Source organism: Ursus maritimus, unplaced genomic scaffold, assembly GCF_017311325.1.
Source record: "Ursus maritimus isolate PB19 unplaced genomic scaffold, ASM1731132v1 scaffold_23, whole genome shotgun sequence".
In the NCBI taxonomy this organism is placed as follows: Eukaryota; Metazoa; Chordata; class Mammalia; order Carnivora; family Ursidae; genus Ursus; species Ursus maritimus.
Window position 1 is genome coordinate 47,446,233 of NW_024424786.1, and position 15,070 is coordinate 47,461,302.

Here is a 15,070-nt window from a genome sequence, read left to right on the forward strand (position 1 = left end):
CATCTAACAGGCCCCACCCTCACCCGTGGAACTCCTCTGTGCGGTCTCCAGCAGCAGCGACCATCACACAGTGCCGCAGAATGGTCCCCAGGTGCCGATAAAGGGCAGCATCTTCCTGACCAAAAAGAAAGGGGTTCCTGTGAGAGGAAGCCCCACTCCGGGATCATGTGCACAGACCATGCATCTCCTCTACTGCACACCTGCCCCTGTTCTCTCCTACATAACCTTGAGGCATTTCCTTGACCAAGAATGTCACTAGGTCCTCTTGAGATGAAGTCACAGTGTACTCTAGCCCCATGCTCACGGCCTCCCCATGCACCAAACAGCCCTCCTGCCAGGCTGCAAGAGCCAGATATGCCCTCCACCTCTCTCAGAAACATTGAGGCCCCCTGCCCAAAATGTGCATCTCCTTGCCTCCTCCCGACAGGCTGAGAGCTCTGCCTGTCCTCTCCCATCTGATGCCCCCAAACTTGCAGGTACCCTACAGGCAGACAGATCCAGGGAACATCCACACTGCTAAGCCCTACCCGCCAGCTCAGGTCAGTCCTCACCTCGTCCACCTCCCTCTTGATGGAGTCGAAGGTGATGTTGAAGAGCACTTTGAGGATCTCCATGGCCCGCTCGGTCTCCTGGGGAGGAAGCAGCTCAGGCGGGTTCTCTTCAGGGGTCATTCCCAGTGTCAGCTCCAGCACATCAGTCAGCAGGTGCACTCCCTGCAATTCCTGAAACAGCTGCTGCCGCACGTCTGTGCGAAGTGCCGTTAGCAAGAAGAGGAGGCGCAAGTCAAAGAACTGCACATCGTGTGGGAAGCTGCTCTTGTGATACAGCCCCACGCGCTCTGCGAGCCTCACCACTACGCGGGCCTCTGCGGCCAGCACCTGTGCCACCGGGCTGCTGAGCACGAGGTTGCACAGGCACTTGAGCGACTCGAGTACAACGTCCATGTCCAGAGGCTCCGGGGCCGACTCCTCGAAGGCGATGCCAGCATAGCGGGCAAGTGCCTGCAGGCTCTGGCGGCTGGTGAAAGGGTCTAGGCAGCTGCGGTCCCTGGACAGGATGCGGATGCTCTGCAGCCAGGTGGCGCGGCGGGAGGGCGGCAAGCCCTGCTCCAGGACCGAGACCAGCAGCTCCGCCAGTCTCTGTGGGCAGGGAGAAGAGCGGCTCCACCAGGCCCCTCTACCCGGGGCCGCCCAAGCCTCCCCCTTTACCCTCGGTCAGCACCCACCTTCCTGTCCTCCTGTTGGGCATCATCAAACGTGAAGCTCTGGGAGTTCTGCAGAGAGACCCAGAGACTCAGGGGGCTCCGTGGATGGGGGCCTGAGTCCACAGATCCCCCGGACAGATGGCGCTCCACCCCCGCCCCTCAGTGTGTGCACCCAGACTCCCCCAGCAACTCCTCACCGACTCGGCACCCCTCCCGCGGCGCTCGCACCGCCCGCAGGCCCCCAGCCGCACACACTATCTCAGGGCCGGCCAGAGCGCGTGCCCCACCCTGCCCCACCTCTTCCGTGCATGTACCATGTTCACGGCTCTCGCTCACCTCCCGGTTGTACGTGCGCAGGGCCTCCATAACCACGTCCTCCTCTCCCGCCTCCACAGCATCCGCAACCACCCGTGGCTCCATGGCGCCCCCGGGCTCCCGCGCCGGGAAGGCGGGAGGGCTTCGCTTCCCGGCTCCGGGCGGAGTCGAGCCGCTCCGCCCTTCCTCGGCGCGCGGGGGAAGCCGGGACTGGGTGTGCCAGGCCGCGGGGCGGGGCCGGGGGTGCGCGCGGGGGAAGCCGGGACTAGGAGCGCGCGCCGCGGGGCGGAGCCATGGCTGCGAGCGGCGAAGGCGGGGACTCTGTGCGCCGCGCCGCGGGGCGGGGCCAGGGCTGCAGGCTCCTTAAGGTGGCGAGACCTGGTTCAGCGGAGTGGGACTTGAAGGTTTCGCCGGGGAGTCGGCGGGGATTTCAAAGATCCTAGTAGGTGATTGTTCGACCTCGGGGTCGAGTCGCCTCTGAACCTAACAGGGACCTCTGCTTCTTGGGCCGGAATTCCCAGCAGGCGAGGACCTTAGCCCGCCCTACGGAGCCCCCCACCCACGCCCCTCTTGAAGCGCAGCGCGAGTGCAAGTCGAGGGGAAAGCCGAGCGTGGCACGGGGACCACTTGCTGTGTTCAACAGGGGTTTAAGTGCCTACCGCATGCTGGGTCCGGGCTTTCGTAGAGCTCGTGCTCCAAAATGAAGACAAGGAAAACGGACAAATAAGACGGCTTTAGACAGTCATAGCGCTGTGATTAGAAAAGAAAAGGGGCCTGGTGGGCTACAAAGGGATCTGAGGAGGTGCCATTTTTGCTGAGACTGGACGATAAGTGATCTGAGGGAAGGTCATTCAGAGCCAAAAGAGCGGCCAGTGCAAAGATGGGAATGGCCGCGGTGGGAGAGAGAAACAGACACCCCGTTTTGCTTAAAGAAAGGGGAGAGTGGGGAGGGGTCAGGATGCAGGCAAAGCCTGATCGTGTGCAGCAACTTCCTAGGGGTGTGACCCAGACGGTGTGGCCTGGACTAAGCTTCCTCTTCTGAAAGGCAGAGATGACAGACGTTCCCGTTTCACTGTGCTGTCGGGAGGACTCAACGACACGCAGCAAATGCTCCAGTACGGCGGGTCGGGATCCACTGTGCAACAAGACTTTGCTGACCGTCTCCTTTGTGCCAGGCCCATTCCCAGTGCCCGGTGCGACGGCCAGAAGCACTGGCTTCTATCCCTGCTACCGCCGCGCTCCCGCCCCTCGTTCTGGCTTCAGAATGCTTCACCCTTGCATCTTCTGCAGCGCTCGCCCGTTCCAGGCACTGGTCTCCACCCGTGTCCCACAAGCAGTAACTGGGGCCTAGGTTCGCGCCGTAGCCTGGCGGGGGCGAGCGCCGGGTGCGACCCCTTCCTGCCTCTCTCGCGGGAGGAAGGGGCTGGGAGCTCTCGGTCCTAGGACCTGACCCCGCCTTCGGCGCGATTGGCCGGTAGAAGTGTCTGTCAATGCCGTCATTGGCAGGGAAAGCACTAACGGCCCTCCCCCTCCCCGGTCCGGACGCGTACGGACCTCGGCCGGAAGTCGGCGGGCCCGAGCGGAAGCGGCGGGGCGGGAGGGTCCTCCCCGCGACTGCGCCACGTCCGCGGAGCCTGTGGCCGCGCGGCTGACGGAGGCCGGGGCCCGGGCCCGGCGCGATGGCGGACTGGGCTCGGGGTGAGCGCGGGGGAGCGAGCCGGGTGGCGGTGCGGGCGGCCGTCAGCGACGGGACTGCCCGCAGGAGACGCTGCCGGCGGGCGGAGCCGGGCCGCGCGCGCCGGGGAGGGGTCCCTGGGGCCCTGCGGGGGCTCCCGCCCCCTGCCAGGTGGTTCTGCCTGCGGCCTCCGGCGGGTCCACCCGTCCACAGGTCCCGGAAGCCAGCTCTGGGCGAGGGGGCTTTCCTCCTCTGAGAGCCCGTGTTCTCACCCGGGAAGTGGGGTGCTGACGCCGGGGTCCGAGCTGTTGGGACTTAAGGAATGAACGAACGTGAAGTGGTTGGTAGGATGTTAACAGTCCTTCCTTCGGGGTTTGTACACATCAGTGATTCGTAGGGCTGTGCCCCGATTGGACCCGTATCTTTGAGGCGTCACTCCGAGCTTGTGGGGAGGTGGTTCTGACCCACCTGATGTGACAGAAATTCGGAGTCACCTGGCCTAGCACTAGTCACGTGTCAGGTCTCAGCATGGACCGTGCTCTGGGTGCCATGTAAGGTGTGGGGTGCAGAGGTGAGCAGACCTAGATCGACCTCAGCCCCTGTTTTGGGGTGTTGCGGACTCGGCTCAGCTGTTTCCTCCTTGGTTACTTGTCGGCTCTTCAGGACCCAGTTCACAGGTCGTCCCTGCAGGGGCCCTCCCCGCCCCCCCCCCCACGCTCTTCCTAAATCGTATGTCCCTACCAGAATTAATTGTTTTTCTGAGGACAGGTCCCATGTATCCTGGTGACATCTGTGGAGGGATCGTGGACAGGTTCTAAATCAATCTTGGGAAGTGCTGGTGGGACTGAACCCTTTGGGGTGCCTGTCCATTCCGGCTTGGATATGTTCACAGGACAAGTGCTCACATGGCAAGTGCTCACACATGCTGTCCTTTACACAGCCTGTCGTGTGTGAAGTCCATGCACCTGACCCTGGGTTAGGGTTGGACATGCTTAACGGACATGAGCCCAGTTCCCTGAGGCTTCTCCCTTGTCCAGATAGAATTGGAGTGAGAGCCCTGAGGCCACAAAGGGGATGTGCGGGGATCAAGGGCAGTGCTCACAGGTAGATGCACCGCCTCAGACTCTCCCTTCTCACAGCTCAGAGCCCTGCCGCTGTGGAGGAGATTCTAGACCGGGAGAATAAGCGGATGGCCGACAGCTTGGCTTCCAAGGTCACCAGGCTCAAATCGGTCAGTGGTGGTCTTCCCTTCATCTCCACCTGGCACTCTGGAGTGGGGACCAGAGGGAGGGTAGAGTGTGGGAAGGGTTTCAGGTAGTTCCCATTTTCCTTGACTCATCCATGGCAGCACTCATCTGTGTGAGGTCCAGGTGACACCTGGATCTCCTGATCTCTGCTGGTGGCACTGTTTCTGGCAGAGTTGTTGGCAGGGTCTGCTGGTCTCCTGGGGGGTCAAGTGCCATCCAGTGTGTCTTCTCTGGCCTGACCTTGCCCCCTCTGTGTCCTGACCAGCTGGCCCTGGACATCGATAGGGACGCAGAAGACCAGAACCGGTACCTGGACAGCATGGTAAGGATCTGCAGTATGCGTGGGCATTGCGGTGAGCTCTGCCCCACACTGTCTGCTGTGCAGGCCCCTGGTGTTGCTTGTGGCACCTGTGTGGCAGTTGGGAGGTGCCGCCCCTGTGTGACCTTGCTGGGATTCCTCCCTCAGGACTCGGATTTCACAAGCATGACAGGCCTGCTCACAGGGAGCATGAAGCGCTTTTCCACAATGGCGAGGTCTGGGCGAGACAACCGGAAGCTTCTATGTGGTATGGCTGTGGGCCTGATCGTGGCCTTCTTCATCCTCTCATATCTCCTGTCAAGGGCAAGGACATGAGCCACTAGGAGCTGACTTCTGTGGGTGCCTGGGACAACCAGGGTCTTCCCCTGCCTGGTGTCCTGGGCTCCAGAGGACCTACTTACAAAATACTCCTTTGAAATGATGATCCTGGCTCAGGAATTTTCTTCCTGTGTGACTGGAGTTCATGGCTGCCTCTGACCGAGTGAGCTCATGTTGGCTGGTCCCATGTGTGTAAGGGTCTCTTTCTGCTGGGGAAACCAAGGCCCAGCCCCCTGTGCTACTCTGGGTGCCAGAGGCTCTGGCAGAGCCAGGTGTGATCAGAGCCTCTGGGAATCCTGGACATGCTACCCGTGGCCATCAGCGCTTCCCTTGTCCCTTGGGGCTTTGACGTCTCAAGGCTCTGCCCAATCCGTGTCTCTGGGTAAGGCCACGTCTGATACCTGAGGTGCCTGGAGCTGACACAGGAAGGGGGTTTGGCTATGAACTTTGAGCACCATCTCCTCAGCTCAGAGGTGGCAGCCACTCTTGGCTAGGGCTGCTGAGCATGGGCAGATCAGCCTCGCCTGCCCTCTGCACCCTCGGGAAGGGCAGGGTATTGTGGTTGAAGAAGTGGACAGCAACCTTGGCTGAAGGCACTGGGCCCTGATCCTTTTGGATCTCACAGTCTTGTATCCAGGAGCAGAAACTCCCATTTTCTCAGGATTCAAGATCTAGCCAACACCAAAGACGTATTTCCTGGAGACCAGACGTCTGGAAGCAGTTCCAACTGGCATTTCAGTCAGGCAGAGTGTGTGTTGGGGGAGGGGGCACCTTCTGTGGGTCAAGACAGGAGGCTTCCCTACAAGGACTCTCTTCATAGGACCCATGGGTGACTTCTTGAGGGTCACCAGGCAGCTTCCCCTCCACCATGTGAGGCCCTTCAACAGTGAGTATCTCCTCACTAAGGGAACTCTTAGCCATCCTCTCATCCTCAGCCTCTGCAGACTACCCTCCATGCCCGCCTCTCCCTGGGCTCTCACTGCCAATGTGGCCAGCCCCACGTTCACACAAATGAAAGGACAGGCACTGCGCCAGCGGTTTTTCACCCCATGGTGAGGTGTCAGCACCTTCATTTGTGCATAAATACACGTAAGAAACGATTCGTCAGCTCTGTGTCCTTCCCTCCTTGTTCCTGTCTTCTGCCAGCCCGGTTACTCCCCCTTACTCCAGAGGACTGTTAGCTCTGTCCCATACTGCCTGCCGTGCAGGCCCCGGGTGTGACACACACACTGACCGCACATCAGCTCTGGTCTCCAACTCTGGACACTTCCCCGTTAGCATTGCTTCTGCTCCCTGTTCTTACTTCTGCTTCCTCCTCTTTCTCCTCTTCCTGTCCCTTGTCCATCCAGCAGACCTGGCCTCTCCTCACATGGTCACCGTGGCACTCTTCTCTATTGCATCGTACCTGCTGGGCCGCTCAGGCTCCTGGAGGAGGGGGAATCCCACCTTCCTACTTCTGAGTGCTCTGCTCTGGCTTGTTCCTGTCCCTCTAGATGCTAGTTTCTCTTCCAGGGAGGTCAGATTACCTGCCTCCCTGTCTGTAGGGCTTTGCTGTTTCCCCTGACTCCTTGACATTCCTTCTTAGGCCCCCACGGTCCTGCCTCCCTCCCCAGTCCCCGCGCTTTGAGTTAGCCATCACACATTAAGTCTTGCCACGGGGGCCCATCCACGGGTCACCAAACTTACTAGACCTGTGTAGTGTCTCCGTCTGGTGGCACTGCAGATGCACCCACACCCTGCATCCCCCTGGGCCTATGGTGCTGACCTCTCTTCCTGAGAACTTGGCTCGGTTGTGCGAGCTCCACCACTACGGATTCAATGCAGCCTGGTTTAGATTTTGTGTTTCTGGTAGTCTTGACAAGTGCTTACTGCAGTCGCCCTGAGACCGCAAGCCGCAATGTTCTCCTGAAGCCCTCTTCTCTGCCTTCCTGCCTCCACTTCCACAGCTCTTTGTGGCCCTTCCAGCTCTTTTGGGGTCTGGATTTTAGTTCCTTTCAGGTTTACCTTTTTGTTTCTCTTTCTCGTTGCATTGGGACAGATTCCATGATGGGGGCATGGCAGCTCTGCTGCCGACCTATCAGAGACTTGGCCCTCCTCCTTCCCCGCCTTCGGTGCTCAGCACCTACTCCTGTGTGTAAGTGCGGTTTGCTGATCTTGGTCCCTGAAACCACTAAAACAGAAAGGACCTGGGGGCCCAACGTGTGCCAAGGGAGGACACACTGCCAGGCTCTATCCCACAATTCAAGGACAAGGCGTTTAACAATAAAAATTTGGAATAAACAGCTTCGCGACAAAGTAAACACACTCTTTGGTGTTCTGATTTTCTTGGGTACTTGAGAGTTTCATCTGGAGCTGACCCTGGTCCATAGACTGGCCATGGACGCTGGGGGTCTGGATTCCACTTCCTTCCCTCTCTGGTTCTACCATGTCCCTGCCCCCTTCCTCACTTGTTCCTCCCACCCCCACCCCAGGCGGGTGGTCACAGGCTTGCCGCTTTCTCTGTCAGGTTTGCGTAACTCACCCCCAAGGGTTAAATGAATAAAGGTGAGGTGCTCAGAACACAGCCTCGTGGTCCCAGCTGAGTGAGGGTCAGCGGCCATGCTGTGCTTCATACAGCTATAGCTGGTGGGCTCACGGGGATGACGGGGGGGCCACCCACCCTCCAGTCTTCACAGCAACCTTTCCCCAGGGGTGAGGTGAGATCCACACTTCACTCCTCAAGGCTTGGACTCCAGGCAGCCTCTGGAAATGCCTGTCTTTGGCCTTACTCAGAATTCCCCTTCCTGGCCCACATCTTTGTGCTTCCCATGTTGCCTTTGCTGTTAACAGATCACCTTAATATTTAGTCACAATTACAAGAATTTACGTTTTATGATTAGTGTGGTTGGAATTCGACACCGGCTTGGTGGGGATGGTCTTCTGCCTAGAACGTTAAGGCCTCGGCTGGCAGACCTGAGCCTGGGGCTGCTGTCATCTGAAGACTTGCTCACGTGCCTGCAGGGTTGGTGCTGGTATGCTGGCTGCCTGGATGCTGATGTGGCCTCACCAAGTGTGGAGCTCACACCAGGGTGGCTGGTGCTGGAGTGAGCAAAGGGAGGGGGTTGCCTAGCTCCGCAAAGGAGCTGTTCCCTTTGTATGTTGTATGGCCTGGCCTCAGAGGTCATGCAGTATCACTTTACTGAGGGTGGTCACAGGTTCTAGTCCAGATTCAAAGGGAGGGGCCCAGATGTCATGGGGGGAGATCAGTCATGCAGGGAGAAGACCACGTGGAAGGGGATGGATGCTGGTGTGAGCATTCTTGGAGTAAACAATGAAATGCAAAGTGCAGGGCCCAAGACAGAATTAGGAGGGCGGGCATGTCAGGGTGTCCAAGGATCCCAAGCCCTCCTCTCTGCTCAGACCTCAGGCCCTGGAAGCCAGGATGGGACCCAGCCACCTAGGCAGGAGCCCTTTCTGGAAAAGCTTAATTCTACTGCCAAGACAAACCCATTACTAATGCAATCTGTGATTTATTAAGTATCTGGGCACAGCAGGAAACAAGATAGCAAATGGGAAAGCAGCATAGAAAAAATAACTGGTCACAACTGTCCAAACAAGTATGCTCCGCCCTGCAGGGCCAGGCTGGCCACAGCCCAGCTGGTGGAGGAGGCGTCCCGAGCACACGACCCAGGGCATCTGTTGTGGGAGCATGATGTGCAGAGGCTCTGGGTGACGGGGTAGGGTGGGGGCCGGGGCTATTCCACATCCACCACCAGGGGTGTCATGTAGTCGGAATGTTTGATGCCAAAGGTGACGATGGGGGCGCAGGGCTTGGTCACGGTCACCTGGGAGAGGAGAGGCTCTGAGAAGAGCCGGCACCCCTGCCTCGCCGGACAGGCTCTGCCCTCCCTGGGGTTAGAGCTGCTGATAGTGGCTTCACTGTCCCTCCCGAACCTGGGCCAAGGTGACCGGCTGCAAGACCACACTGCCAGGTTTAAACACAGAGGCTGGTGCGTGGTGAGTGCTCAGTACATTGACTGTCACTGGTTTCTGGGAAGGCAGAACCTGCCAGCTGGGGAAATGGTGTGCCACCAATGCCTGGCATGCTAGGGGTGCATGGCCACTGCGACCCTCACAGGCCCTTCCCCATCACACCCACTCCGGGCTTGCTCCCCAGCTACTCAACTCCTCCGGCCTGTGGTCCCTGCTCCCCAAGCCGTGCCCCCCCACCCACTCTGGGCGGTGCCCCTACTACCCCTCCCCACTGGGTCGTGACCACTCTGCACCCCCTCTGGGCCATGTCACCCTCATCCCTGCTCCCTCCTCCCTGTAACCCCCACCCCTCACCCCATCCCTCTGGGCCCTGCTCTTTCTAGACCTTCTCAGGACTGTGGGCTCCTGGTCCTGGCTTGAGAGTCTTGTCCCCTGGGGGCTCCACCCGGGCTGCCATGGTGTACTGCGGAGCCTTGAACTTCGTCACCTGCACGTCCGTCTGGCGGTAGGCTGCAGGACCTGGGGTCTAGGAAGCAAAAGAGGCTCAGACGGTCTCAGCCTGCCGGGGCATGTGACTCCAAAGGGTCGGGGCCCAGCATCGGGCAGAGGGTTTCAAGCTTGAGCTACTGTGTGTCTGTGTGTCAGGGGTTCCTTTTGACTCCAGACAATAGTCACACCGTGGGGATGGCCATTCTCTTTGTGAGACATTGCCCTTCTGCAGCAGCCTCGCTCTGGCAATGACACCCCAGTGTGCGCCAGTCCCAGGCTTGTCCCTTTGGTGTGTGCTAGAGAGGCCCCTTTCCAGCTGGGACTCTGTCCCGTGGGACCTGATGGCCATGGGATGGGTGGGCAAGGTCAGCAGTGCTGTGACACCACCTTGGCATTCGCCTCAGGCTCCTCGAGTTCCCAGGTACATATCTACCTCAGGGCCTTTGCACTGGCTGCTTCTGCGCTGGAACCCTCCTCCCCCAAATATCTCCCAGCTTTTCTTCTTCCATCTTCCTGCATGCCACTTTATCAAAGGCTGCTCCTTGCCCTCCCCACAGCATTCTCTAAAGCCCCTTTCCTGCTCAACCCTCCTCAGCACTGTTACTGTCTGCACCCTTGTCCCTTGTCTGCCCCTCCTCATCCCTAGACTGTAACCTCGTGTGTGTGTTGGGGGGGGCAGGGCGGTGCCAGGCATGTGGCAGGCACCCAGAGGATGAAGAGCCGACAGGCTTCATTCTGGGGGGACTGGGGTCTGGGGGAAGGGGCCAGAGGGGCCACCTCTGGGGCATGAACAGCCCTGCATCCTGGCAGGGGGCCCTTGCCTTGTGCAGATCGTCACTGAAGCTGCCCAGCTTGCTGCGGCCCTTGATGGAGAAGGAGGGCTGGGAGGCCTTGCCGACAGTGTGGGGCCCCATGACCACAGGCAGCATGTAGGCAGCAGGGCCTGCGGGGTATATGGGCACTGAGTCTCAGGCTGCGTCCGGAGTCTTCGATGACTCCTTCCCTGGTGCTTTCCACTTCCAGGAGAACAGCCATCAGGCTGCCCTGTCTCCCCGACCTCCCCCACCACCCCCGCCGGATCTCCAACCCGGTCAGATGTTGGCTGTCAGGGCTGCTGCACACCTGGGGTGCTGTCCACTCGAAAGGTCTTGGTCCGGGCAGAAATGGAGTGGCTGGGTGCTGAGTCAAACACGTGCTTCGTAGATTTCTCTGGAAAGTAGTCACCTGGCTCGGGAAAGGAGTGGAGGGTGTGCTCGGAGGGAAAGGACCATGCAGACAGGCTGCTGGCCCTGCTCAGGGGATCAAGGAGAACCCCCAACACTGCGGGTGCAGGGCTTCCAGGCCCCAGTACAGATGGTGACCAAGATGGGTCAGGGGGTGTCCAGGGGCTGCAGGGATCAGGGGGACAGGTGCAGCTTTGGAGGAAGGGCAGGCTCTGATGTGGGCCTGGTGCAGGGACTCGGGCCAAGAAAAGCTCGGGTCAGAGTTACGCTTGAGGGTCTCCAAGGCTGCTTTGGGTGTGATGGTGCCCCTTGTGAGGAAAACGGGGGGATAGGAGGCTCAGGACACCTGTGTTCCCTCACACCCTCACCTTGACAGAACACATGTAGCCACCAGCAGAGTTGGGCAGGGCTGAGTGTGGGCCAGAGTCACTTACCAGGGCCAGGGGTCATGATGGTCTTGGTGCGATAGCGCCCCAGGATGGAGTAGGCGGGGCCGAGGTCCTTGCCAGTCCTCAGTATCTTGGGGTTCACGCTGTAGCGGGGCCCTGGGGAGCAGTTCTCTGCCAGGAGCATGGGGGCCCCACGGAAGCTGTAGGCGGGTGCACGCAGCTTGGTGGGTGTGTGCTTCACAAAGCCTGTGGGGCAAGGGCTCTGAGCAGCCTGGAACCAGACACCATCCTTCTCCCCACCCGATTGGCCCCTGAGGGGTTCATGCACTGGGAGTCAGGGATAAGCCCTCACCCTCCCCAGCCCTACCCCACACACCAACCCCTCAGACCCCCCTAGAACCTCCCTAGACTCTCCCCAGGAAGCTCCCCCCAAATCCTCCCCAGACCCATCCCAGGTCCCCCAGGGTCACCCCGTGTCCCCCCCAGGACATTCTTCAGGCCTTCTCAGTGCCCACCCCAGGCCCCCCACCCCTCAGACCCAGCCCAGGCCCTCTCCATGCCCTCTCCAGCCCCCCTCCCCAGCCCTCCCCAGCCCTCCCCAGGCCCATCCCAAGCCTACCTCAGACCTGGCTCCTGCCCCCACCCCAGCCCCATTCCAGACCCCCAGGCACTTACCCGTGGTGGGTGGAATCAGGTACTTGGGTCCTGGGCTGCTGTAGAGGGCCATGATAGGCCCCCGGGGGCGATGGGGCCTCCAGGTGCCCACCCATACTTCCTCCGCCATGGCTGGCTCTGTGCATGGACGGGAGGGTGACCAGGTGCTGGGAAGACCCAACTCCTCACCCCATCCCTGCTTTGTCCCCACTGATGGGCAGAACTTCAGGCCACAGCCTCCTCAGTGAGGTCTTGAGCTGGGTCCCAGACTTATAGAACTTCTGCCTGGAGTAGTGGGCTTGCTCTGCCCCCACCAACCCCCAAGAGGAGTGCCAGACTCTCGTGTACATGCCCAGAAGGGTTGTCTCTTCCAGCCCTCACTGACCACCCCTCCCTGGCTCTAAGGAGGCTCTGGGCAGGTTCCTCCTACTCAGAGGACCCTGGGCACTATTGGGCAAGGAGCGGTGGGCAACAGTTGAGAAACCTCTTGGCTGAGACTGCACCATGGGGCAAGGGGAGGCCGCTCCAGAGGGGCCCTCACCTCTTTGGTCCGGGAGCTGTGCTCAGAGCAACCTATGGACCAAGGCTCCTCAGAGGCGGTCCCGTCACTCTGGCCTCAGTGCCAGGGAGTTCCCGAAAAAGGGGCATGGAGAGGAAGGCCTCTCCCTGTCTCTCCTCTCCCCAGGGGGCTTGGAGAATTGGGGAGGGGTCCTAGCCCCTGAGCTCTAGAATGTGGCTCTGTGGGACAGCAAGTTCTAGATCACTGTCTGTGTGATGGAGACAATGGCCTCTGCCCAGGGAAGCCCACCCTCACCAGGGAGGGTTCAGGTCGGGACCTTGCTCTGCTCCTCGTTGCGATGGCTAGGGCAGAGGCTTGGAGGGCAGGAAAAGGGACAGCAAGGTTCTGTACTGGTCAAGGAGGCCACGGGGCCCAGAACTGGAGTGGCGGGGGAGCGAAAGTTGTGAGGGGCTGAGATGAACCTAGTCAGCCCTGTCCCCAGTGAAGACCGCTGATCTGGGGGAACCGAGACACAGGGAGGCTCCAGCAGTTGGGATCCTGGGATCCAAGGTGAGGGTAGGGTCGGCACTGACTGGGGAGTTGGGGTGGGGGCCTGCTGCTGTCCTGCGGAACTTTTCTCAGACCCTGCTCTCCCTCCTGTGCCACTGCTGGCCATGCCCACCCCTCGGAACACGGGGGTCCTCGAGGGCAGGTGCACTTTCTTCTTGACTTTGTCAAGGACCCTTTTGGGGCTTTGGCTTGGGTCTGCATTCCTTCCAGGTAGATTCTTTTCTTGGGTGACTTTGGGGAGACTGCTTTCAACCCCTGGGCTTGTGCCACTGTGGATAGCATGTACATGTATGATCTTGGAATGACAGCCTTCAGATGGAGCGTGCCCCCAGCCTGACCCCCCAGTCCTGGCCATGTCCTCTGCCTGGGGCACTGTGCCCCTCCCTGCTCTGAGGCACTGCTCCTGCGTCCCACCACTGCCTCTGCAGGCCTTCCTGTGTCCACCTCCTGCCTGTCTGTCTCTCTTGGCTGTCCACACGGGTATCTGGTGGGTCTGCCCTCTGTGTGGGGCTGCTGCTACGTGCATGCTATGTGACCCTCGTATGTCAATCTCCATGTGCGTGTAGTTGTGTCTCTGAGTGTGGGGAGAGACAGGAGCCAGAGCCTGAGCTGAAGGAGGCTTTATTGACCGAACAGTTTTAGGATAAACTCATGCATGGGGAAGTGGTAATGGGGCGGCATGGCCATGGCTGCCTGCATAGCTGGTCCTGTGGCTGCTTGGAGCCGTGGCTGGGGTCTGCTAGGCATCATCTTCACTGCCCAGCACTTGCACCTAGAAAGCAGACAGGTGTGGGCCAAGAGGGTTGGGGGATCCCATCCTTGGTGATCAAAAACTAGAAAGCCCCATCTCCATCGGGCAGACAGGCCCCGGCCAGCCCCTGGGGGACAGTAGGCTCTGGCACATTTCGGCCAGCCCTCTCCTGGCAGTTGAGGAAGTAGTGCGTGCACCCGCGTGGGTGTGTGTGTGCACTCGTATGCAGGTGTTCCCATGCATGTATGTCTGTGTGGGGGAGCCTGAGGGTGCTCTGCGGGGAGTGAGGTCTGGGATGTCCACTTCTGCTGACTGCGGCAGGTCAGGGTGTCTGTAAGGGTGGTAGGCTGTGTTGGGGGGGCAATCGGGAGCCATGGCATTTGGTGGAGGGCCAGTAGGGCAGGGCTGTGGGTCCTGCTGGGGCTGCAGGCCTTTAGGGAATTGGGTGCCCCCCACCCCCAGCCCCGGTACCAGCAGCTTGACCAGCTCCGCCTTGTGCATGGGCTGTAGGCCGTCTATGCAGGACTTGAGCTCAGTCAGTGCTGCCTTGGCGTCTGCATTGACGTCGTACTTGCCCAGGGGCCCCTCGTACAGGTCCTCTGGGGACCCCACCAGCAATGTTTGCAGGAAGTCCATGAAAAACTCACTGCTGTCCTCCCCGGTGGCCAGCCCTGTGTGGTGGGGGCAGGGTGACACCAGGACAGGAGGGTTGCATTTCAGCCCATGACCCCAGACCTCCCAGCACTCCAGTCTCGGCTTCCAGACCCTCTGCGTCGAGTCCCGCCTCACCTGCCTCAGATCTTCCACCACAGCACCCCCCAACTCCACCTGCCCACAGACCCCTTCTGTCACCCCTAACCTCTTCTTCCTCCCTCCACTCTGGGTTTCCCCGACATCTCTAGGGAAGGAGTCAAGCCCCTAACGCAGCTGGAATGTCCCCTCCATGTGGGGTTGCCTGACCTGGGGCTTGGAGGGCTGGGGTCAGGCTGGGCTGGGTTGGTGACATTGGGCTTGGTGATGCTAGGGCTGGGGCAGAGGTTGGAGCTGGGCTGGGGGTGGGTGGGGCCGCGTGGGGACTGGGATCGGCGGGGGCTTCAGGGTCGTCGCCCACATCCGTGTTCTGTGGTGGAGGCCAGTCAGGCACCGTCCATCACTGTGAGGGGCCTATTGCCTGGGTTTTCAGCTCCCCAGGTCCCCGTCCATCCCCCAGACAGGGGCCCTGCTGAGGGAAGCACCCAGACTCACCGCAGGAGCAGAGCAGGGTGAGGACCGCCAGCAGGAGGGTGCTGCTTCCCTTCATGGCGGACAGCGGAGGTCCCTCAGGAGCTGCCTCTGCGGGCTTTATGCCTCGGAGGTGGCACCTGGCCTGGGGGTGGGGCCAACCTGCCTGTCAAGACCTTGGCAGTGAGAGTGTAGGTTGGGCAGCGGGGGGGGGGGGGGGGGGG

At 60.4% G+C, this 15,070-nt stretch overlaps 4 protein-coding genes across 7 annotated transcripts in view; 1 reads left to right on the top strand and 3 right to left on the bottom strand.

Moving 5' to 3' along the window:
• The window catches only part of RIC8A (RIC8 guanine nucleotide exchange factor A), a 7,127-nt gene extending 5,401 nt beyond the window's left edge, over positions 1 to 1,726 (bottom strand). The window contains exons 1-4 of the mRNA XM_040639776.1: positions 1,541 to 1,726; positions 1,226 to 1,273; positions 552 to 1,139; positions 24 to 115 (exon numbers count right to left, since the gene is read on the bottom strand). Coding sequence (XP_040495710.1) covers positions 24 to 115; positions 552 to 1,139; positions 1,226 to 1,273; positions 1,541 to 1,624 — 812 coding nt within the window. The 5' untranslated portion in view covers positions 1,625 to 1,726. The remainder of the gene's footprint in view (positions 1 to 23; positions 116 to 551; positions 1,140 to 1,225; positions 1,274 to 1,540) is intronic.
• An 829-nt stretch (positions 1,727 to 2,555) lies between these two features.
• On the top strand, positions 2,556 to 5,182 carry BET1L (Bet1 golgi vesicular membrane trafficking protein like). 3 transcript variants are annotated; one of them, XM_008699576.2, is made up of 4 exons: positions 2,556 to 2,712; positions 4,334 to 4,425; positions 4,707 to 4,763; positions 4,908 to 5,182. In XM_008699576.2, exons 1-4 carry the CDS (start codon positions 2,571 to 2,573, stop codon positions 5,073 to 5,075), a joined length of 459 nt encoding a protein of 152 aa, XP_008697798.1. In that variant the 5' UTR covers positions 2,556 to 2,570; the 3' UTR covers positions 5,076 to 5,182. The 3 variants fall into 3 exon arrangements, with proteins under 3 accessions (XP_008697798.1, XP_008697801.1, XP_040495727.1); XM_008699579.2 differs by having other exon boundaries at positions 2,556 to 2,634; XM_040639793.1 differs by lacking the exon at positions 2,556 to 2,712 and adding an exon at positions 3,070 to 3,217.
• A 2,346-nt stretch (positions 5,183 to 7,528) lies between these two features.
• On the bottom strand, positions 7,529 to 11,935 carry ODF3 (outer dense fiber of sperm tails 3). Of its 2 annotated transcripts, XM_008699574.2 has the most exons (6): positions 11,827 to 11,935; positions 11,197 to 11,397; positions 10,662 to 10,763; positions 10,361 to 10,482; positions 9,436 to 9,576; positions 7,529 to 8,902 (listed from the first exon to the last, which is right to left on the bottom strand). In XM_008699574.2, exons 1-6 carry the CDS (start codon positions 11,933 to 11,935, stop codon positions 8,813 to 8,815), a joined length of 765 nt encoding a protein of 254 aa, XP_008697796.1. In that variant the 3' UTR covers positions 7,529 to 8,812. The 2 variants fall into 2 exon arrangements, with proteins under 2 accessions (XP_008697796.1, XP_008697797.1); XM_008699575.2 differs by lacking the exon at positions 9,436 to 9,576.
• A 1,678-nt stretch (positions 11,936 to 13,613) lies between these two features.
• Positions 13,614 to 14,925, bottom strand: SCGB1C1 (secretoglobin family 1C member 1). Its single transcript, XM_040638805.1, has 3 exons — positions 14,871 to 14,925; positions 14,097 to 14,296; positions 13,614 to 13,646 (listed from the first exon to the last, which is right to left on the bottom strand). Exons 1-3 carry the CDS (start codon positions 14,923 to 14,925, stop codon positions 13,614 to 13,616), a joined length of 288 nt encoding a protein of 95 aa, XP_040494739.1.
• Positions 14,926 to 15,070: the final 145 nt, after the last annotated feature.